Genomic DNA, 18,049 nt, shown 5'->3' on the forward strand with positions numbered 1-18,049 from the left:
TCTTCTTGGAGGACAGGAATTTTTCATATAAATACATTAGTCTGAAGCAGTGTTTATTCTGTAGAACATGAGAGATATGTAAGGTCCACTCCCTGTAAGATTCTTCTGCGGTGCTTAAAGAAAGCAACCGTATGTGTATGCAAGTATAGATGATTTCTCTCTCTCTTTGGAGATTACTCCCCTTTACTTACTGTTTTTTCTTAGTACCTCTGTAATACTGTTTATGAAAGAATATTCTGGAACTTGAAATCAGAAATGGCCCTAATAAAACATACATCCTTATAATTTGTCTGTCTTGTACTCTGGAACATGATACAGACATCACTGTATTCGATTGCATGGAGCCTGCAAGTAATTCAATGGACTTAATAACAGCAGAGGGCATTCTTTGCATATTTCTCTCTGCTTGTCAGGAGATGGATAGACTAGGCACTGTTTGACTGTCTGATCCAAAAAGATTGCTTTCTTCATGAAATTATTCTATGTCTGTTTAGCGCCATACCCAACTACCCACTAGAAATTCTGTAGCCATGTCTTTGTCAGTATGGAGGAAAGAGGAAATATTAAAATTTTATTAACTCCTTCCTTCCTTCTTCCTGCATACAGGAGGGGAAAGATTATATCCCCCTGAATGACTCTCAGAGTTCTGAAGATGATGGCTTCTCCCAGGTGGCTTCTTCCATCCAACAGAACTCTGATGAAGAGGAATCTGATTTGAGAATGCACTGTCACAGTATAGCAGCAAGGTAAGTCCTTACTGATTCCTGGAAAACATGACAGAAGAGAGAGCCTAACAGAGAGTGAGACAACTTCCTAACAATGGCCCCTTCCGCGCGTGCAAAATAATGCGTTTTCAAACCACCTTCACAACTGTTTGCAAGTGGATTTTGCTATTTCACACAGCTTCAAAGAGCACTGAAAGCAGTTTGAAAGTGCATTATTCTGCATGTGCGGAATGAGCCAATGTCTTTGAGAAGGACCATTTCTTTTTCTGGCATTATCAAAATTTGTAGTTGCATTAGGTTATGAGGAACTCATCAACATTTTCCACCACAACCACTTTCATTGTGGAAAACCTCATCCACAACTTTTCATGGAATTCTTCCCGCAGAGTTTTATGGGAGCAAGTCAGCAAGATCTGTTGTCTAGCTGTATTTTTGAACATCTTATGGTTTATGCATGGCATAACTCCTTTAGGAAGATAGAGACATTTCCCTGGGCTGGAAAAGGTTGGTACCCTAGTCACTAAGAATTAAAAGAAATGGCTGCACAGTGTTCACCTACAGACTGGAATCCTGAAATGACAGGAGCTGTGGAAACAGCACAGGTAGAAAAGCTCTCATTGCCCAATTTATTCCCAACAAATGGTTATCAGTCTTACTTTCCACTGCATGTTTCTGTTTTCCAACAAGTTCTCTACTCTGTAAGTTTAAGGGCCAGCCTAGACATAATGTAAAAATATGTGTGGTATATACTCCAAAAACATTTAATTTTTAAAAAATCCTGTCCCACAGCCATTTCTTCCTCAAAATTGAATCTTCAAGCCCCTTTCCCCTACCTACTCTTCTGTTTCTAGTAATAGCCTCCCAAGATTGCTCTTCAATTTTTTAAAGCACCAGAAGAATGTTATACATTAATATGTGGTTAGCTAGTCTCTCAACATGCATCCTAAAGAGAGGAATAGCAAATGCTTGGAGTGTGCTGTTTCTGTGGTGCAAAATGTAATATCATAACTAGCCTATCTAAATTTGTTTACAGAAAGAACACAAAGTGCTGATTATCTTATTTGAAGTATATGTCCCAGTGGAATCTCTTCTGATTTAGTGTTCACTTTGTTTCTTCACCCAGATATTATAACTGTGTGTCTTTCCCTGGCTGTTTGACTGGTGGGAATCAGATAAGATGTCCGTCTAGAATAAAGACTTTTGAAGAATTTCCCATGACACAAACCATGTATAAAGCACATCCGGTAAGTTGGTCATGACTTTGGAGTCACAGAAAGAAAACTAAAAACATCTATTCAACATTTATTTGTCTATTGCCGCTGTTCAAACTCATTACCAGCCCAGATGATCAAGCAAGGGTGTGCTCCAACTGCATTTGCCTATAAACAATATATTGTGGTTTCTGTGCTAGGAAACAAGATATCCTTTCAACAACTCTCCTCAGGGAATATCTGAGTTTAGAGGGAAAGAAGATCTGATGCTGCTCTAGGTATGACTGGCATGGCTAACCATCAATTGATGGTTTCAGTTTTCCAGACTGGTGTTCATGCCACTTGAATCCCATCTACTCCTTTTATTGAATGCCTTGAGAAGATGAAACCAAAGTCTTGTTATTTCTGTCTGTCATTGTAAAACTGCTGGGATTCAGCAAACTTTCTTAACATGATTGGTGGAACGAGATTATCAGGAGTAGCAGTTACCAGGGGCTCAAGATGATGGTGAACTGCCTGTATGGGCAGCAGACTGAAGAAGGTTGATTCTCAAAGTTAAGGTACAGGAGATTGCTGGAAGGTATGGATTCTCCCCCAAACCCATCCAAAGGGAGTATTTCCATAAATAGTCAGGAATTGTCTCTAGTTCAAGCTATAAGAAGAAGAGAAAAATTCTGTCATTTTGCTGGACTAAAAACAAGTTTCACTCATTCTGTATGGAGAGTGAATGCAGAGATTTGTTTAGCTTGAGATCCACAAAGTGAAATTGGTTCTACAGTGATACATTTTTGTGCCTGATGAAGGCTTAAGGCATTTTTTCTCTTGACAGGGCAGAGTTCCACATTAGCAATCCTGCAGTAGTCGAAGTGATGGAAATGCAGGAAATTGAGAAGGCAGTTGTAAGGGAGAATTGGTGGATTTCTTTCAAATGCTCTTTCTTCTAACTTTAGATCTTAGGGAGGAGGAAAGATTTAAAATGGCCCGGAGGAATTAGAGGGCAGAAGCAGTGGGCAGGAAAAGAGCTCATTACCTAACCTGTCCCCTCATTTTTCCCTTGCAAGTTCCCCCCTCTTCCAGTCTGCAATCCTTGCATTTTGTTTATTAGTTCAGCCTTTAGCAGGGTGGTAAGAAATTCTGAGAATGCACGCTCAGCAATGATGGCACTTTACAGTGTTCTTGTTTCTGCTTCCTTGCAGGACAATCAGACAGACAGTGGCATGGTCTTGGCATCTGAGGAATTTGAGAGAATAGAAAATAGACATAGAAAAGAAGGTGCATTCAGGTAATTCATTGTTTAATTCTTATATCCATGTCTCAGAGTTCACGATAACATACAATACCCTGTGGTGTTCTCTGCAGCAAATCTCACTGCAGCTTCTTGTAAATGTGCTGTGAACACAGAAATGCAAGCACATCCATCCTCCTGTAACCTGCTGCTGGCGGCAGCATTCCTGAAGACATTTATAACAAAAAGGGTTGATTGAACTTAATGGCTTTTGAGTGGAGCCATTTGAATCCCTGCAAAGAAGCAAAAAGAGGAAGCTTCTTACACAGTGATGAAATATGACAGGAAACGAAAGGCCTCTCCAGACATTCGAGCAACAAATGCACAGTTCTCATTGTTTTTGGAAATATAGTATTTCACCAGTATTCAAATACATACAAACATTTAATAATGTGAAACTTTTATGATGTGATTCTTTTCTGTTAGAAGTGCCATGTGAAATGTGATTGTGTGTCTGTTACAGCATAGGTAGATTTTCTATTTTTGTTTTTGCCCTCTACCAGTAATCAATCGTGATTTCTTTCTATGACTTGTATTTATTAACAGTTCCTATTTTGTTTCTCACTGGTTTAAATTGTTTTTATGCGAGTCTTATCTGATTGCCTATATTCATACTTTATTGTTTGTTTTTGAAAGATACCTTGAGAACTTATGTTAAGAGTGAAGGATGTAAATATTTTAAATAAGTGAACAATTAAATAGCATTTGTGGTATTACTGATGATGGGGAACATCAACTATTGCCCACCCTAATGCCCTGGTTTATTTCAAAAAGTATTGTTTTATTCTCATAGGACAAAATTAAGTATTTTGAAGTCCTAATGATTTCAGTAATGCACATATTTAGATTTATTTCATGGAAATCAGTGAGTTCTTAAAATTGCTTTAGCCAAATCATGCCATTATCATCAGAAGCACTATCTGCTATGACCTTATGGCATGGGGCACCCATGTAGCTCTATGAAATGGAACTACAATGTGGCAAATACCAGTGAGGAGGAGGAGGAAGAGATACTTTCCCGTCTCTGCGTCTGAAGTCTTTGCTGGCCCTGGGGTCCTGGATGAAACTGTGGAGATGGCCAGGAAGGATCAAGTATCCCAAGACACCCTGGCTCCCCACGCTGGTATTTAGGTAGCTATACAGAGTCTGGCTTTCATTTTGTTCAAAGACTCTTGTGTGTTAAATGGAAAGAAGATCATTCCCAGTTGTAAACATGAGGCACCTTGCTGATAGTTCAGAGACTGATACGACAATCACTATAAACAATAATGTTCTTAATAGAGGTAAATTGAAACTCTGTGTTGTACAAATGTGGCCTAATCTGTCAAAGAAGTGTATTTGATGTTAAATAAAGTCCTGGTTAGCACCTTTATATACTTTTTTCCATGAACCATTGTCTTTCATCCCTTTTCAGTTTCTCTGCTCTCTCATTGGAACAATGGTGTTTGTCTTGAAAGTTGTTTTTTTTATTGTGTAACTTTACATATCTACCGGACTTTACCAGCTTGCTAGGTGATCAGTGCTTGTCTTAAGCTTTCTGGTGCTAAGGCACTTGTCTCGGAGACAACTAGAAAATTTCTTGCTGACTCCTTGCCTCTCCCTTTTCCTCAACAGCAGTAATGGATCCAGTCAAAATGCAGAATCAAACATGGATCAGTCAGATCTGAGGGGTCAGTGTCGGCCATCGTATCAGTCCCAGCTCAGAGGTCAGACTTTTTACAACAGTGAATATGGAGAACTGTCAGAACAATCTGAAGAAGGCAGTTGCACTCCACCCACTGAGGGGCCCAGTCCCTCTCTCCTTCATGCTTCATTCTTTTCAGACCAATACTGAAGAGGAACAGATTGAGGAGACACCAGGCAGAGATATTATCCTTTCACGACTGCTGCAGCTTTGCCCTTGTTCTATTGAGTCACATTCCATTATCCTAGAAGAAAACACAATGGGGGACCTTGAGGAACAGATGGCAATGCGCCTTGGATATGAAGATGGAGGCCAAGCATTTCAGCAGGGGATCCAGTTCTTGCATTTGGCACAAACACATCCTTAATAGTGCGATGGTTTAATCATAACCCCCGTGTGCATGTCTCTGGAAGAAAGTAAAGTGTTCTGCCACCAGGTGGACGTCTACTTTGAATGCAGCAGCTACCATTCCGTATTCAACTTTCATAAGCTTTATTTCAGGTCAGATAAAAATAGATATGTCTTAGCTGAGTTTCTTCCCAATAGGATTTGTTTGTTTTGGTTCTCATTTCAACTCAAGTAGCAGAAGTGGTAAATAGAACCAATTGAATGGAATCTGGCAAATGGAGGAATTGCAGTATTTCCACTCTAGTTTAGTCCTGCCTCACTGAACATATACAATTATACATACATCATTTTTGCACAGTCTTACATGTTTCATTTATGTTAAGCCCCAAAATAACTAGAACTTTCCTCTGTATTATTGTGTCCTACAGATTTATTCTAAATTGTTAATTGTGGGAGAAAATGACAGAACAATTGCTTTGTATCATAGTAAGTAAGGACAAATGATTGGTTAATGAAGTAGCACATCAATGATCACTTACTTATAGAAGAGCTACTTTACAGTTTACAGAAAGAATTAGAGAATGTCCACCAACTTTGGCAGAATGTGACAAAGTTCAGATGTCTTGGGAGGGGGCTGTACCAATAAAAACTTGAGGTAGTAGATCACATATTTAAAACACACACACAGAACCCATTCACACATGTAGAGGGCTAGGGACACACCTTTGTCCATTTATGTGCTTAGAAATGCAATCCAGATGGGGAGGAGCGCTGTGGCAGCCAGGCATGGCAAAGGCAGAGCAGCGCCTCTGCATTGAGGCAGCGCCATGCTTTTTCCCCTGCACTGGGCTTTTGGAAAACATCGTTTCCCAGCTGGCGCCATGCAAATGGCACCGGGTTGGAGGCGCTGTTTTTTGGCTCCTCTATTTTCCCCCACACTTACCTTCTCTCCTTGCAGAGAGAAGGGATGGGGAGGGACGCCCCCATTCTCCTTACAATACCATACCCCCATCTCTGCAGGGACAGGGAGGCACACCCCCGCTGCCCTTCGACCCCCACAGGGAGAGAAGATAAGTGTGGGGAAAGAAAATGGAAGTGCCTCTGCGGAGGGGCCTCCGCAGGTCACAACTACTCTGGGGCTGCTTGCACCTCAGTGGGAAGCCGCTGTAGGGCTTCCCACTGAATCTGGCTAAGTCTGCAAGCTCGGAGGGTGTCATTCTCACTAGAACATTAGTGGAGAACAACTAAAGTTGGCTCCACCCCCGGGAAAGCCCCGGCCTGTGTAACTCCGTAGCAGCATAGCTCTGCAGCAGCATCCACTTTTGGGTTTGCCCACTGCAAAGATGTGGGATGGCCAGACAGTGATACATTAGCTCCCTCCAACCACATGGGTGGCCCTTACGCCGGCAGAGGTTGACAAATGTATTGGCACAGTCCTCCACCACTCCCAAAGTCCATTCCCCCACCATTTGGATTGAGCTGTAGATTCAACTAAAAGGCTAGTTTATATTGGCTCTCTGGTGTTCCAACAAGCTGGTAGCCATGACTTGAACCCAATTTCATCATAAACAGTACATTTCCACTTCCTTGGCAACATAATCACCCCATGTTCCCCCAGCAAAGTATAGTATCTTGTCATGACAGAAGTGAATGAATTCAAGCAAAGAAATCAACCACTAACCATATGATTACTAAGAAGAGACCTTCTGATGAAATGAAAAATTTGATAAAACTCCAGAAGTTTGTCCATCTACTTATCCTACTCAGTTCCTACCAACCTCTGTGTTGTTTCCAATTATTAGTTCTGTTTGCAACTTCTAAATTTTGCAGTCAGCCAGGAAAGATATTCCAAAGTTAATGTATGCAGAAATAGCTAATTTGCATTATTTATTCTGATTCTGAAATTTGGAGATACCTTAGATTTATGTGCATACTTGCCCCACTACCTCAGTCATCAGTCTTTAGCACAGTTTGTCTCCCTGTTTCTGCTCCTACCGGTATCTGTAATTGCTAAACGTTGCTTCAGTGGACTTTTTTGGAATACAAGGGCAGAAGGTGTAGAGAGAATCAACTTGAACATTGTTATGTTATCACTCTTGACAACACTGTACCATATATTTTTTTCTCCCTGCTTATGTTCTGAGGGTCACGGTCACTAAAAAAAACTTCACAAGAACATCTGTGAAAGCTTTATGAAGTAGCTTCAGATCAACTTGTGACTCTAGAATCCTGTACGCTCCTATGTCAGATGTTTCCCCTCTGAATGGTACCTTCACATCAAAGGATTTCTGCTTGCAGGCCAGGCGTTCGTGTATAGAATTGACAGTTTGGGTTTCTTTTTTTTCCTAATGGAGCATATTTGTTTTCCAAAGTATATATATTTTTTTCTCCATAAGAGGACTTGGTACATTTACACATTTGTACTTGCCATTGTCCATGCCTTTTCTGTGTCAATTTGTACCTTGTATGACTGCACTCATTGTTTTGTCCCTTTTGATGGCATTTCTTATCCATACAGGTGTACAGTTGTGGGTTTAGTTAGTTAATAGGAGTTGATGAAGTTTTCTTCTACTGTCTGAAGAGGATGAAGTTCTCTTATTTCTACATGTATGTATATATCTATATTTTTAAAAATTTACTGTTTCTGTCAAAAACTGGAAACTGAATCAGCATGTACATGACAACAACGAAAAATATAGTTCTTCAGAAGATTTTCCTTCCTCATTTCTGTTAGTGGAGTCACATTAATTTGACTGAGAGCTTCAGAAATGGAAGCAAAGACACACACATCCCCCAAAGCTCCTTAGATCAGTGTTCCATCTTGTGTTACTCCAAAGAGATTAAAAGATCAGGCTACAACAGACCCAGTTACCTCCAGTTTTCACTTTAACAAAATTTTAAGGGACAGTAGTGAGCATTCTGTTGCCATCTATTATGTGTCTATACTACAAAACAATTGGTTTCAATTGGTCTTTAATGTAGTTGTTATCTAGATCAAAAAAGTTGTAAACTGCAGCTCCAGAAACCCCAGGAGCATTTTGAAAGAAGTAATGTCCTGTATATTTTGTAGAGTTAATCATATCTTTCTGCTGTTCTGCCCAGAGTGTACCTGCAGTAGGAGAAAGGTAAGAATCTGCTTCTCAAATTAAATTATACACCGTGGGACCATCTAACGCATTCATTAAAATGCCATGTATAAAACATCTCTTGATAATAATCTCTGAAGAGCCAAAGTCCTAGTTTAAAGTCAGCGATGACTTTCACTTTAGTTATCATGTTTTGCAGCTCTAAACCAGCAGTTCTCCTTCACTATGATGGCTTATGTTTAAACCCCTCTGTTAAGAACATAAGAAAGAGCCCGCTGGATCAGACCAGAGTCCATCTAGTCCAGCACATCTAGCCTAGCACTCTGCTATTCGCAGTGGCCCACCAGATGCCTTTGGGAGCTCACATGCAGGATGTGAAAGCAATGGCCTTCTGCTGCTGCTGCTACCAAGCACCTGTTCATTGTTATGCTCCATACTCAACAGTTTCACATCACGTGATAAATATTTACCAGTTAGTAGCAAACTATACAGACCCCGGTACATGTTTAAACAAGTGTTTTTGAAAAGCCACTTTTTAAAAAGGTACAGGGCATTGCCTGTGATTCATAATGAAAAACAATGTCTCTCATTTCATTAAATTTATGTACTGTTATAAATTTTCCAATCATTGTGAACAGGGTTTTTTTAAACAGCCAATTATTGGTTTCACAGAGAAGCATTCTGCTGAATTAGCCACCAAAAATATCTCCAAATTCAGAATATGTTGAGTTCTTGCCTGTTGCATGATGAAGTAACAGCAGCTCCTTTTTCAACAGCAGGAAGGAACTTCAGTGTGGGCAGCAGATAAAATAAGCATGTTTTCCACACTGAGAAGTTCTCAAATAATTGCATTGGCTAATGTCACAGGTTTCAAATGTTCTGCCTTTAGGGAATTATTTTGCCACCAACTCATCTTGTTGATTTTAATTGTGTTTTCAAATTCTTTAAGCTGCTGGATGAGGCTGTGTACCAAATAAATAACTGTCAAAAAAACCCTCACACTTCTGCAGCAATGTAGTGGGGGGCCTAGAGCCCTGGGTGCCACTTCCTTGGGGACACATTACAGAGCTGCACCCCCCCCCCCTCACAACTGCATCCTGGTGGATGGGATGCAGTTGAACATCAGTGAGCAGGGCTCACTCCGCTCCCAAACTCCACATGGAACTTGTGAGCAGGGTCAGCGGGGCACAGCTCGGGGGGGGGGTGGCACTCAGGGTTAGCCCCAGGCACCATTTTATAAAGCTATACCCCGGCACATCTGTCATACAACCCAGATGCATTGTTTGCAGAAGTTTCAGAGGTTTGCTTATAAAGTGAACACAATTCACACATGACACTGGTCAGGCCTGTAGCTATTCCTGAGGATAATTATTGATTGTCATTACTGATTTACTGAACCTTAATAAGCTTCCACAGAAGCCAGGAACACAGTCTTGAAATCCACTGGGCTGGCATTTGCTGATTATTCTTGCTCTGAATGCAACTGCATTTAACTTTCACTTCTCCCTACTTGCACAACTGGCACTTCTTGCCTGTTTCTTTCTTTGACTTACTTGATGGATTAAGTGGCTGGTACACCCTGCTAGCTGTGCTCTGTAAACAGCATCCTGCCTCACTAAAACTCAAAGTACCTACACCCACAGATTTGCAGAGTCACTGTCTCCTAAGGAGAGGGCTTGCTTCCTACCCACTTTTTCCTGTTACTATTTTATATTTTATTTATATTTTGAATTTCTAGACTTCCCTCCCCCGAGGGGCTCAGAGCGGTGAACAACATAAAATTATACAATATCATAACATCCATTCAGTTAAAACCATTTTGGGGCTGGCGAAGCACAACTGCTCTAAAGACTGCAAATATTAGTTTGCAGAAAGGATTTAGAGAATTCAAAGTGAAAGAAAAAGTAAATACAGGACATGCAAAATACAGTCTATTCACTAAAAAAAATTCCCTTTCTTAAAAGCAGTATAACCTATAAATGTATACCATCTTTTGAAATGCCATCTTATACTTCGCATTGTTCCCCCACCCTCAGACTTCCAGGAGACTAACACCAAAATCCAAGCTACCGTGTTTCCCCGAAAATAAGACAGGGTCTTATATTAATTTTTGCTCCAAAAGATGTGTTAGGGCTTATTTTCAGGGGATGTCTTGTTTTTTTTTCTATGATTTTGTGCCCCCTTCGTGACCAGATCAGCTGCACTGGGGAATCTGTAACTAAGGCTTATATTTGGAGTAGGGCTTATATGTCAAGCATCCTCCAAAAATCCCAAAAAATCATGCTAGGGCTTATTTTTGGGACAGGTCTTATTTTCGGGGAAACAGGGTATGTTGTCACTGTCCCAGTTTGAGTCACTCTGCAAAATAATACATCTGTTCATAGCACAGCCCAACAGTGCACTTTCTCCTTAATGTAAATGCCAGAACTGTAGTTGCATTAGGTATTGCTGCTGTTTGTAGTGCAATCCTACAAAGTGGATAAAGTGATTGTATGTAGGTTTCACCATAAGTGTGTAAATCAAACTTGCTTGGCTAATATTCAGCTGCTACCTAAACAAATGCTAGTCCATATGCAACTAGTTTCTTCCACAAGATAACCATGCTATCTTTGTATCTGTTCACTCAGTGGTTCACATTCATAATACTGTGCCATTAAAAGCCTGAGTGAAATTCCTCTGTTGCCCCGCTGGCTTGAAATAGATTGTCACAACTTTTAAACACATGGAATTTATTTCATTTTTACGCAGCTGTCTAATCTTTATATTCAAGTTCAAAGACCTTTATTAGGCATTATATTCTTTGATCCCTTACCTGGGAGTGAGTCTCATCATAGTCTGAGAAAACATACATATGCATGCTCTTTATTGTAGCCCACAACGTTTAAGTGTGACTGCGGCAGTACTGCAGGATAAATCTGTGGTGAAGTTTCTGTGATACCACTATTTCAGTGCCTGAACATATAGAAATGTGTTCACTTCTTGCTGAGTAAATAAGAAAGTAACCTATATTTGGCTAACATTTAAAATACTGGGAGCAAGTTTTGAATTGCTCAGAACTCTTCGTCAACGTAGATGTTCAAAGGTGAATTCAATAAAATAAAATATCCCTGTCAAGTATATGGATGTTAGCACAGTAAGAGATAGCATTTTTTAAACCAAGGAAAGGTCCATGCAAGACTCTTAATTAGATCTGCCACAAAACACTCCTCCCCACCAGCTTGGAATTCACCCCAGCCCTTGAAGATGATTTGGAGCTGTTGGTTTATACCTTTTCAGAGGTTAGTTATTCTCTGTTGTAGTTCTAACTTTCTTCATTCAGCAAAAATGTATTCACAGTCTCCTGTGGGGCGGGGTGAGGTGATGTAAAGTGATTGGAGTTGGCTCTCAAAAATTGAAAACCTTTTCTCAAGCTCCAATTCACCTCAGAAAGGAAGGAGACTGAACTATTTATAGAGTTGCAAGATATTAGTATAGCCATCTCTTTTGGCAAGTTTCTTCCTGTTTTAATTTCACAATCTAAAAAGGGAAAGGGGTACATTCTGCTCCTGTGAGGAAACCAGATATATGTATCCACATATTCATGCCGAGGAGATGTTCTTTACTATGCTGCAATCATAAAAGCCCCTAGTACCGCAAATAATTCAACTATACTAATGATCACAGACCCCCAAGCCTTTTGGGGGGAATGTCCTTGTGGCTTCTATTTGCCAGTTAACATTACTTGTCCATGAGCTCCGCTAATCAGTTTTCACATCTTGAGGCACGCGTTCACTCTGGCCTTGGTTTTCCCCAAGAATACAGGAAATATTCTGCTGTTTTTAGATTATGTTGCAACTCCAATGTTAACTTTTGCACAATTGGCAGGGCAGGCTATGAGTAAGAAATTTTGTAACAAAGAACACAAAGCTGACAGTGTTCCTTGCTGTCACAAAAGTTCCAACTAAGAGCTCGCCCTGCTACATGCAAAATTTTGACAATACGGGGGAAGGGAGCGGGACTGGCAGTCAACTTGAAACAGAACAAACCTAAATATTAGTCCAATATGTTTAAATGTACTTATTGTACAATCCTAACAGCAGTCTGTAAACTGTTTAAGATAACAACTAAGCTGCACGTTGTCGTAATATGCACATATGTTGACATATCAGCCCATCAATATTGTGCTGGCGTAAAGCTGGCTCCAACATGCTTGCAGAAATGGGCAGCTCCAGGGTAAACATTTCATTCAAAACATAGAAGGCGTATCTGTCCAATGAAACAGCATCTGACTAAATATAGTTTGCACTTCATGAAAACCACAGCCTCATTAATGTCAGTGGCAATGTTTCATTCAGTTATGTGGTCTCTAAACAGTCAGAGAAATTATATTAACATAAGTGAGTAAATGTGTGATTCTGAAAAACCTGACTTCAGATTATCAGTTGAAAATAGGAGAGTGTCAGGGACCAGAGATCAACACATCTCTGGAGAATCCACTTGCTTTCTTTAGTAGGTAGCTCAAGTTTTTCTATCATTTTAAAAATATTTTTAACTCTTAAAATTTTTGCCAAGTGTATAGGAATATAATGTTATAAAAGCACAAAGATCTGAAGGACCTAATACATATCCAGGTGGAAGAATTTGCCTTTAGCTATACTATGAACTTCTTGTCCATTTTAGCAAAAATACATGCATTCGTCTTAGTCTATGAAAAAACAACAACAGTAATGGATTTTTTAAAATTAGGACAAGTCAAAATATCACAAAATAATAAGCATAAGTTTTTAAGTTCCCCAGAAGTCTTCATGAGGCTGGAAGGTAAACACAAGAGGAAGAAGAGGGAGAATACAAAGGGCATGATGTAAAAGCTCAAAGTTTGTCTGCAGTTTGCAGTTTTCCCAAGGATATAAGGAAGAGCATGGGCGCAACTCAAATCTCTGATGACAGCAGAGGGCTGAGGCAGCAGAAACAAGTGAAGTCTTTCCCTTTGAAAATATAAACACCTGCAAAAAAATGTTTTTGTGATGCTGTCTGCATTACAAGGGATTTGTGTGTTCTGATTTACACTGGGCTATTGAGCTGCTGGGCATTTTGTTATAGTTGCAGCAAGATGGCTTGCAGCAAATGATGAGAACCAGATACCAGCCTACTATGAGGAGGCAGGCACTTGCTTTCCTCTTGCTACTTCCCTTCCCATGGCCTAATTTACTCCACAAGCAATTTCACCGAGCAAACAGAAGAGGCAATCCCAAAATAATATCACTCAGATCTTCTGCCAGTGCTCCTTTTTTGCTGCTGATATGAAGAGAAGGATAAAGAAAGTAAGAAGAAAAGCAAGACAGGAGAAAAAGTATGATGACGCATAAGGAGTTCACTCCATAAGAGTTAACTGACCATGAGTGGGAATCTTGTTCAGAGTTGTCTTGCCATTTCTTTTTTCCTATCTCTTGTGCAAAAATCAGAAGCAACACTGCTTCCATATTTTCTCAAATATAACCATAATAAACTGGGCTACACAGGTTTTTTTTAAATAACATGGGGGTTTAGAAAGGGGACAGGGCTCTAAACATAAGAAGAATGAGCTATGCATCATAGATGCTGCTGATACTGAGACATAGCACAGATAGTAGAGGAGGCAGGCACACTAATGTTTCAGCTTTATTTTGTAAAATATGGGTCATTATGAAATGTAGGTTTCTTGTACTGGGAGAGGAAGAAATTAGTTCTCGCAGAAAAGAGCAGAAGGTTGTTCGCCTGGGAAACTGTAACAACATCAAGGAAAATGTGATGATTTCTGACACGCAAGAAAAATGGAAAGCCACTAGAAAAGTTGTGCTAGCTGGTTTGCCCCCATGGGCTGAAAGATTTTAAAACATTTTAAACTGCTTTCTTTACTCACAACCAGGATGGTTAGAATAGCAAAACCATGGATGCTCAAAAGAGATCTCTTAAATTTTGAGTGATTGGGAAGTATATGAACTACAATTTTAGTAACGGACAGGAACTAAAGGCAGTTTTATCCTCCTGTGAATTTCCTGTCTGACCAGGTTGGGTGTGAATAAGTGAAGCTTCTCGGCTGCTCCTTTTTTCCTTCGTCTTTCACTTCAAAGATGGACATTTGGACTTCCTGAGGAATTTCTCATTGGACAGATCTATTTGGGGATTATAATGCAGAGATAATGTGATACAGTCATTTCTGCTTGTGCCAAATGTTCTAGCCTTCTGATATCAAGGCATTTCGCAGCAACTGTGTTCTTCCAGTGAAAATAATACCAAGGATGAGACAGAGAGAATTTGAGCTCATGCAAGCTAGAAAAAAGATGATTAAGTATAAATCCCCTTAGAGACATATTTGGATGAAAGGGTTTGAATGGAAATAAAAGCTGTACATGGGGGGAAAGAAGAGAGACAGGTGAAGCAGAACATCACAGAAGAAACTGGATCCAAGAGACTGGGGTCTGCCTTCCCTTTCTAGTGACAGGAGCCTTTAAGAATTAGAGGGTCAAGCGGGTCACTTTCTTTGTCCTGAGAAAAGGAACTGCTGTTGGGCTAATATGTGTTTAATTTCCCACTGTAATCCCAATGGGAGGGTATATTCCTATTCCTCTTTGTCCATTCAGACCCCTGCCCCTCCACCCCCCTGCCCCCCACTGGCTGGGCTCCCAGCTGGCAGTCCCTTCTGCCCTCCCCTCTGGGCAGAGACATAGCTAGGGAAAATGGAGCCCGGTGCAAAGTCTGAGTTTTGCACCTGCCCACCCACCCCATGTGCAGCCGCTGTGATGCTGGAATCCACCCCCAAACAACATCACTTTAAATGGTGTTTAAACTAGGGAGCCCAGATTCTCCTTTTAAATCCACCTTAAAGAGAGAATCTGGGGTCTCCAGTTAAAACAACATTGAAAGTGATGCTGTTTGGGGGTGGATTATCCCCCACCCTGAAACAGCATCACTTTCAATGTTTAAACTGGGGACCTCAGATTCTCCCTTTAAATCCATGCCAAAGGGGGTGGATTTAAAAGGAGAATCTGGGGAAATTTGGGGGGTGCTTGATGTCAGGGGTGCACTTGTTAAGCTAGCAGCACCAAACTTTCAGGAGTTCTTTAGGAAACTCTCCTGATGATACCACCCAGGTTTGGTAAAGTTTGGTTCAGGGGGTCCAAAGTTGTGGACCCTCAAAGATGTAGCCCCCATCTCCATTATATCCCATTGGAAACAATGGGGGATGGGGTACCCCCTTTGGGAGACCATAACTTTGGACCCCATGAACCAAACCTCACCAAACCTGTGTGGTATCATCAGGAGAGTCTCCCAACATATCCCTAAAATGTTGGTGTTGCTAGCCTAAAAACTGTGCCCCCTGCAGGCCAAAAGCAAAAAACATTTAAAAATGCTTCAGACATGTAATGGGGGGGGGTTGAACCCAAGAACCCCTGCCTTACCTACGTCCTTGGCTCCAGCCACCAGATTTAAGTATCTAAACATTTGTCTGACTTCTCTATTAGACTACAAGATACATACATATATCACCTTCGATGTACATGGCATGGTGCAGAACACTGCAAACCAAAACGACAATCTAAGAAATAATACATAATACAACATTCTGTTGTGCTTAATGGGAAGATCGTTTTCTCTTTCTGGGTTCTTGTATTGTTTGCTAGTTGATGGGGAACAATAAATGTTTTTAATGGTCCCTAATGCCAGTCATGAGAGTTTTTATCTAAACTCATCATCAGTGCCTAAAGCTATGGCTGCCTATACGATAGAAGGATGCTGTGACTCTGTTTCCCCCACCCCGTCAAAGGCAGGAATGCCAAGAGTGTTTTTAGAAGAGCTCTTTTCATTTTGAAGTCAGAGAAAGAAAACAGTTTTGAACAGAAGACAGAAGGTTGTTAACTACAAAAGCAGCCATTTTGAGCTGTAGGGGGGTCCAAGGAGATTATGACTTTGGCCTTGGACTGACTTACTGCCTACCCACCTTGGGCATTTGCAGACAAGCAGTTTACTACAAAAACTTCCTCATAATACAGCTCTCTCAACCAAAAGAAAACCGATTGTACAGATGGTTTTGGAGTTTTCTGTTTGGCAGGATGGAAGTATGGGACATGAAACACTGGAGAACATCTACATCCTCAAAAAACTGCTAATGGTTTAGCCAATTATCCAGTAGAAGATCCCAGTGACCCAAATGCAGTCTCTTCTAGTGACTTTTATCATCTTTTGTTGTGCCCTATAGATATTTATAAACTAAGCGCTCTTTTCTCTGGACAGGTTATATGTGGAAATATCTGTATACAGAAACAGCGGCAGTTTTTGTGCACTGATTGTGGCCTGGCTGTTGACACCCATCTCAATAACAAAGGCTATCAAGGGCATTTATTTACCCATTTAATAAAGTGGTATTCTGTTCAAATCTTTACTGCCTTGTCTTCCACTCAGCACTGTAAAAATTGAATACTGTGAATTCCACTAAAATTGTGGGATTTTATAGTACAACCAAACTGTCAATAAACCTTTTCTTGATCAGGAGATATTATTCACAGCAATTCCACTGAGAAATTTCTCCACAGCAACATATTATACAACTCAGGGTGAGGAGACACAGAACAGTAAGGCATGTTTTATTTAATTAGCATGTAAGTTATGGTGCTCAGGACATCTCCTCATGTGCCATTTCTCCTTGGATTTTGAAGTCTCTCGTACGTTCACGGGATCTGTGTCAGAACAAGGACAAGATCTGTGTCAGACCAAGGACAGAAAAGATTGAACTAATGAATGTATATATTTCTGTGTGAAAGATAAAATTGAGATGGTAGGACTATCCCAACCTCAGTCAGGGACACCCATCTAGAACTGCCAGCTCTGGGTTGTGAAATAACTGGAGACTTGGGAGATGGAGCCTGAGGAAGGCAGGGTTTGGGAAGGGGATGGACCTCAGCAGTACGTAATGCCATAGAATCCAGCCTCTAAAGCAGCCATTTTCTTGGTCATCTGGAGAGCAACTATAACATCAGGATATTTCCAGGTGCCACCTGGAGGATTGCAACCCTACACCCATCAGGGAGCAGCACAGCAATACAGCAGAGGAATGGAATAGGGAAATGTGAAGACTGACCCCAGCCACTATTGCAGCTTGTTTTTGTACCTTTCAGACATTTCTTCCCCCCAACATTTGGCATTGATTTTGACATCTTCCTCACAGTCAGAAAGATCCACATGGCAAACCCTGTTCTGGCATGGGTAGTCATCATATAGACGTCCCTTAGGGACAAGGTAATTCATAGGCTACTGCTCACTCTTGGTAAATAGGGCACTGCTTTATTTATCTGCACAACTAAGGCAAATGCAAGTGAGCTAAATGTACTTCTAGAATGAGTGTTGTAAAGTTGTTCCTAGGCTGTGTTTTCTACAGCCCTCTGTTTATTCCTGTGACAGAACAGAGATTATTCCAATTTCCAAGACAATTTTCAATGCCACAGTATATATTTGACTTAAAATGTTGTCAAGCAATCAGCCCATAAAACTAAGGTCCTGTCACTATTTTAGGTACAGTGTGACACAGTTGCAGACAACTCCTGTAAAGGACACCACTGAAATGTGAATATTTGTAATTTGGTTGCTACACAGTTCTCTCCCTTGGTTAAAAGAGGAAGAGTTTTGCAGAATGCTTAGAGGCCATTAGTGAAATCATTGTGGTTCATCACCCAGCATTTCCCAAGCTGTGGGGGAGA

The 18,049-nt window shown here is 40.7% G+C and overlaps 1 protein-coding gene across 4 annotated transcripts in view; it reads left to right on the forward strand.

The window, feature by feature from the left end:
• FLT4 (fms related receptor tyrosine kinase 4) overlaps positions 1–7,964 on the forward strand; it is a 119,237-nt gene extending 111,273 nt beyond the window's left edge. For 3 of the 4 annotated variants that reach the window (XM_048491091.1, XM_048491094.1, XM_048491092.1), the window contains 4 exons: positions 607–746; positions 1,849–1,969; positions 3,133–3,218; positions 4,836–7,964. In XM_048491091.1, coding sequence (XP_048347048.1) covers positions 607–746; positions 1,849–1,969; positions 3,133–3,218; positions 4,836–5,055 — 567 coding nt within the window. In that variant the 3' untranslated portion in view covers positions 5,056–7,964. The remainder of the gene's footprint in view (positions 1–606; positions 747–1,848; positions 1,970–3,132; positions 3,219–4,835) is intronic. The other variant, XM_048491093.1, reaches the window with a different exon arrangement.
• Positions 7,965–18,049: the final 10,085 nt, after the last annotated feature.

The sequence above is a fragment of the Sphaerodactylus townsendi genome, linkage group LG03 (genome assembly GCF_021028975.2).
Source record: "Sphaerodactylus townsendi isolate TG3544 linkage group LG03, MPM_Stown_v2.3, whole genome shotgun sequence".
NCBI classification, from domain to species: Eukaryota; Metazoa; Chordata; class Lepidosauria; order Squamata; family Sphaerodactylidae; genus Sphaerodactylus; species Sphaerodactylus townsendi.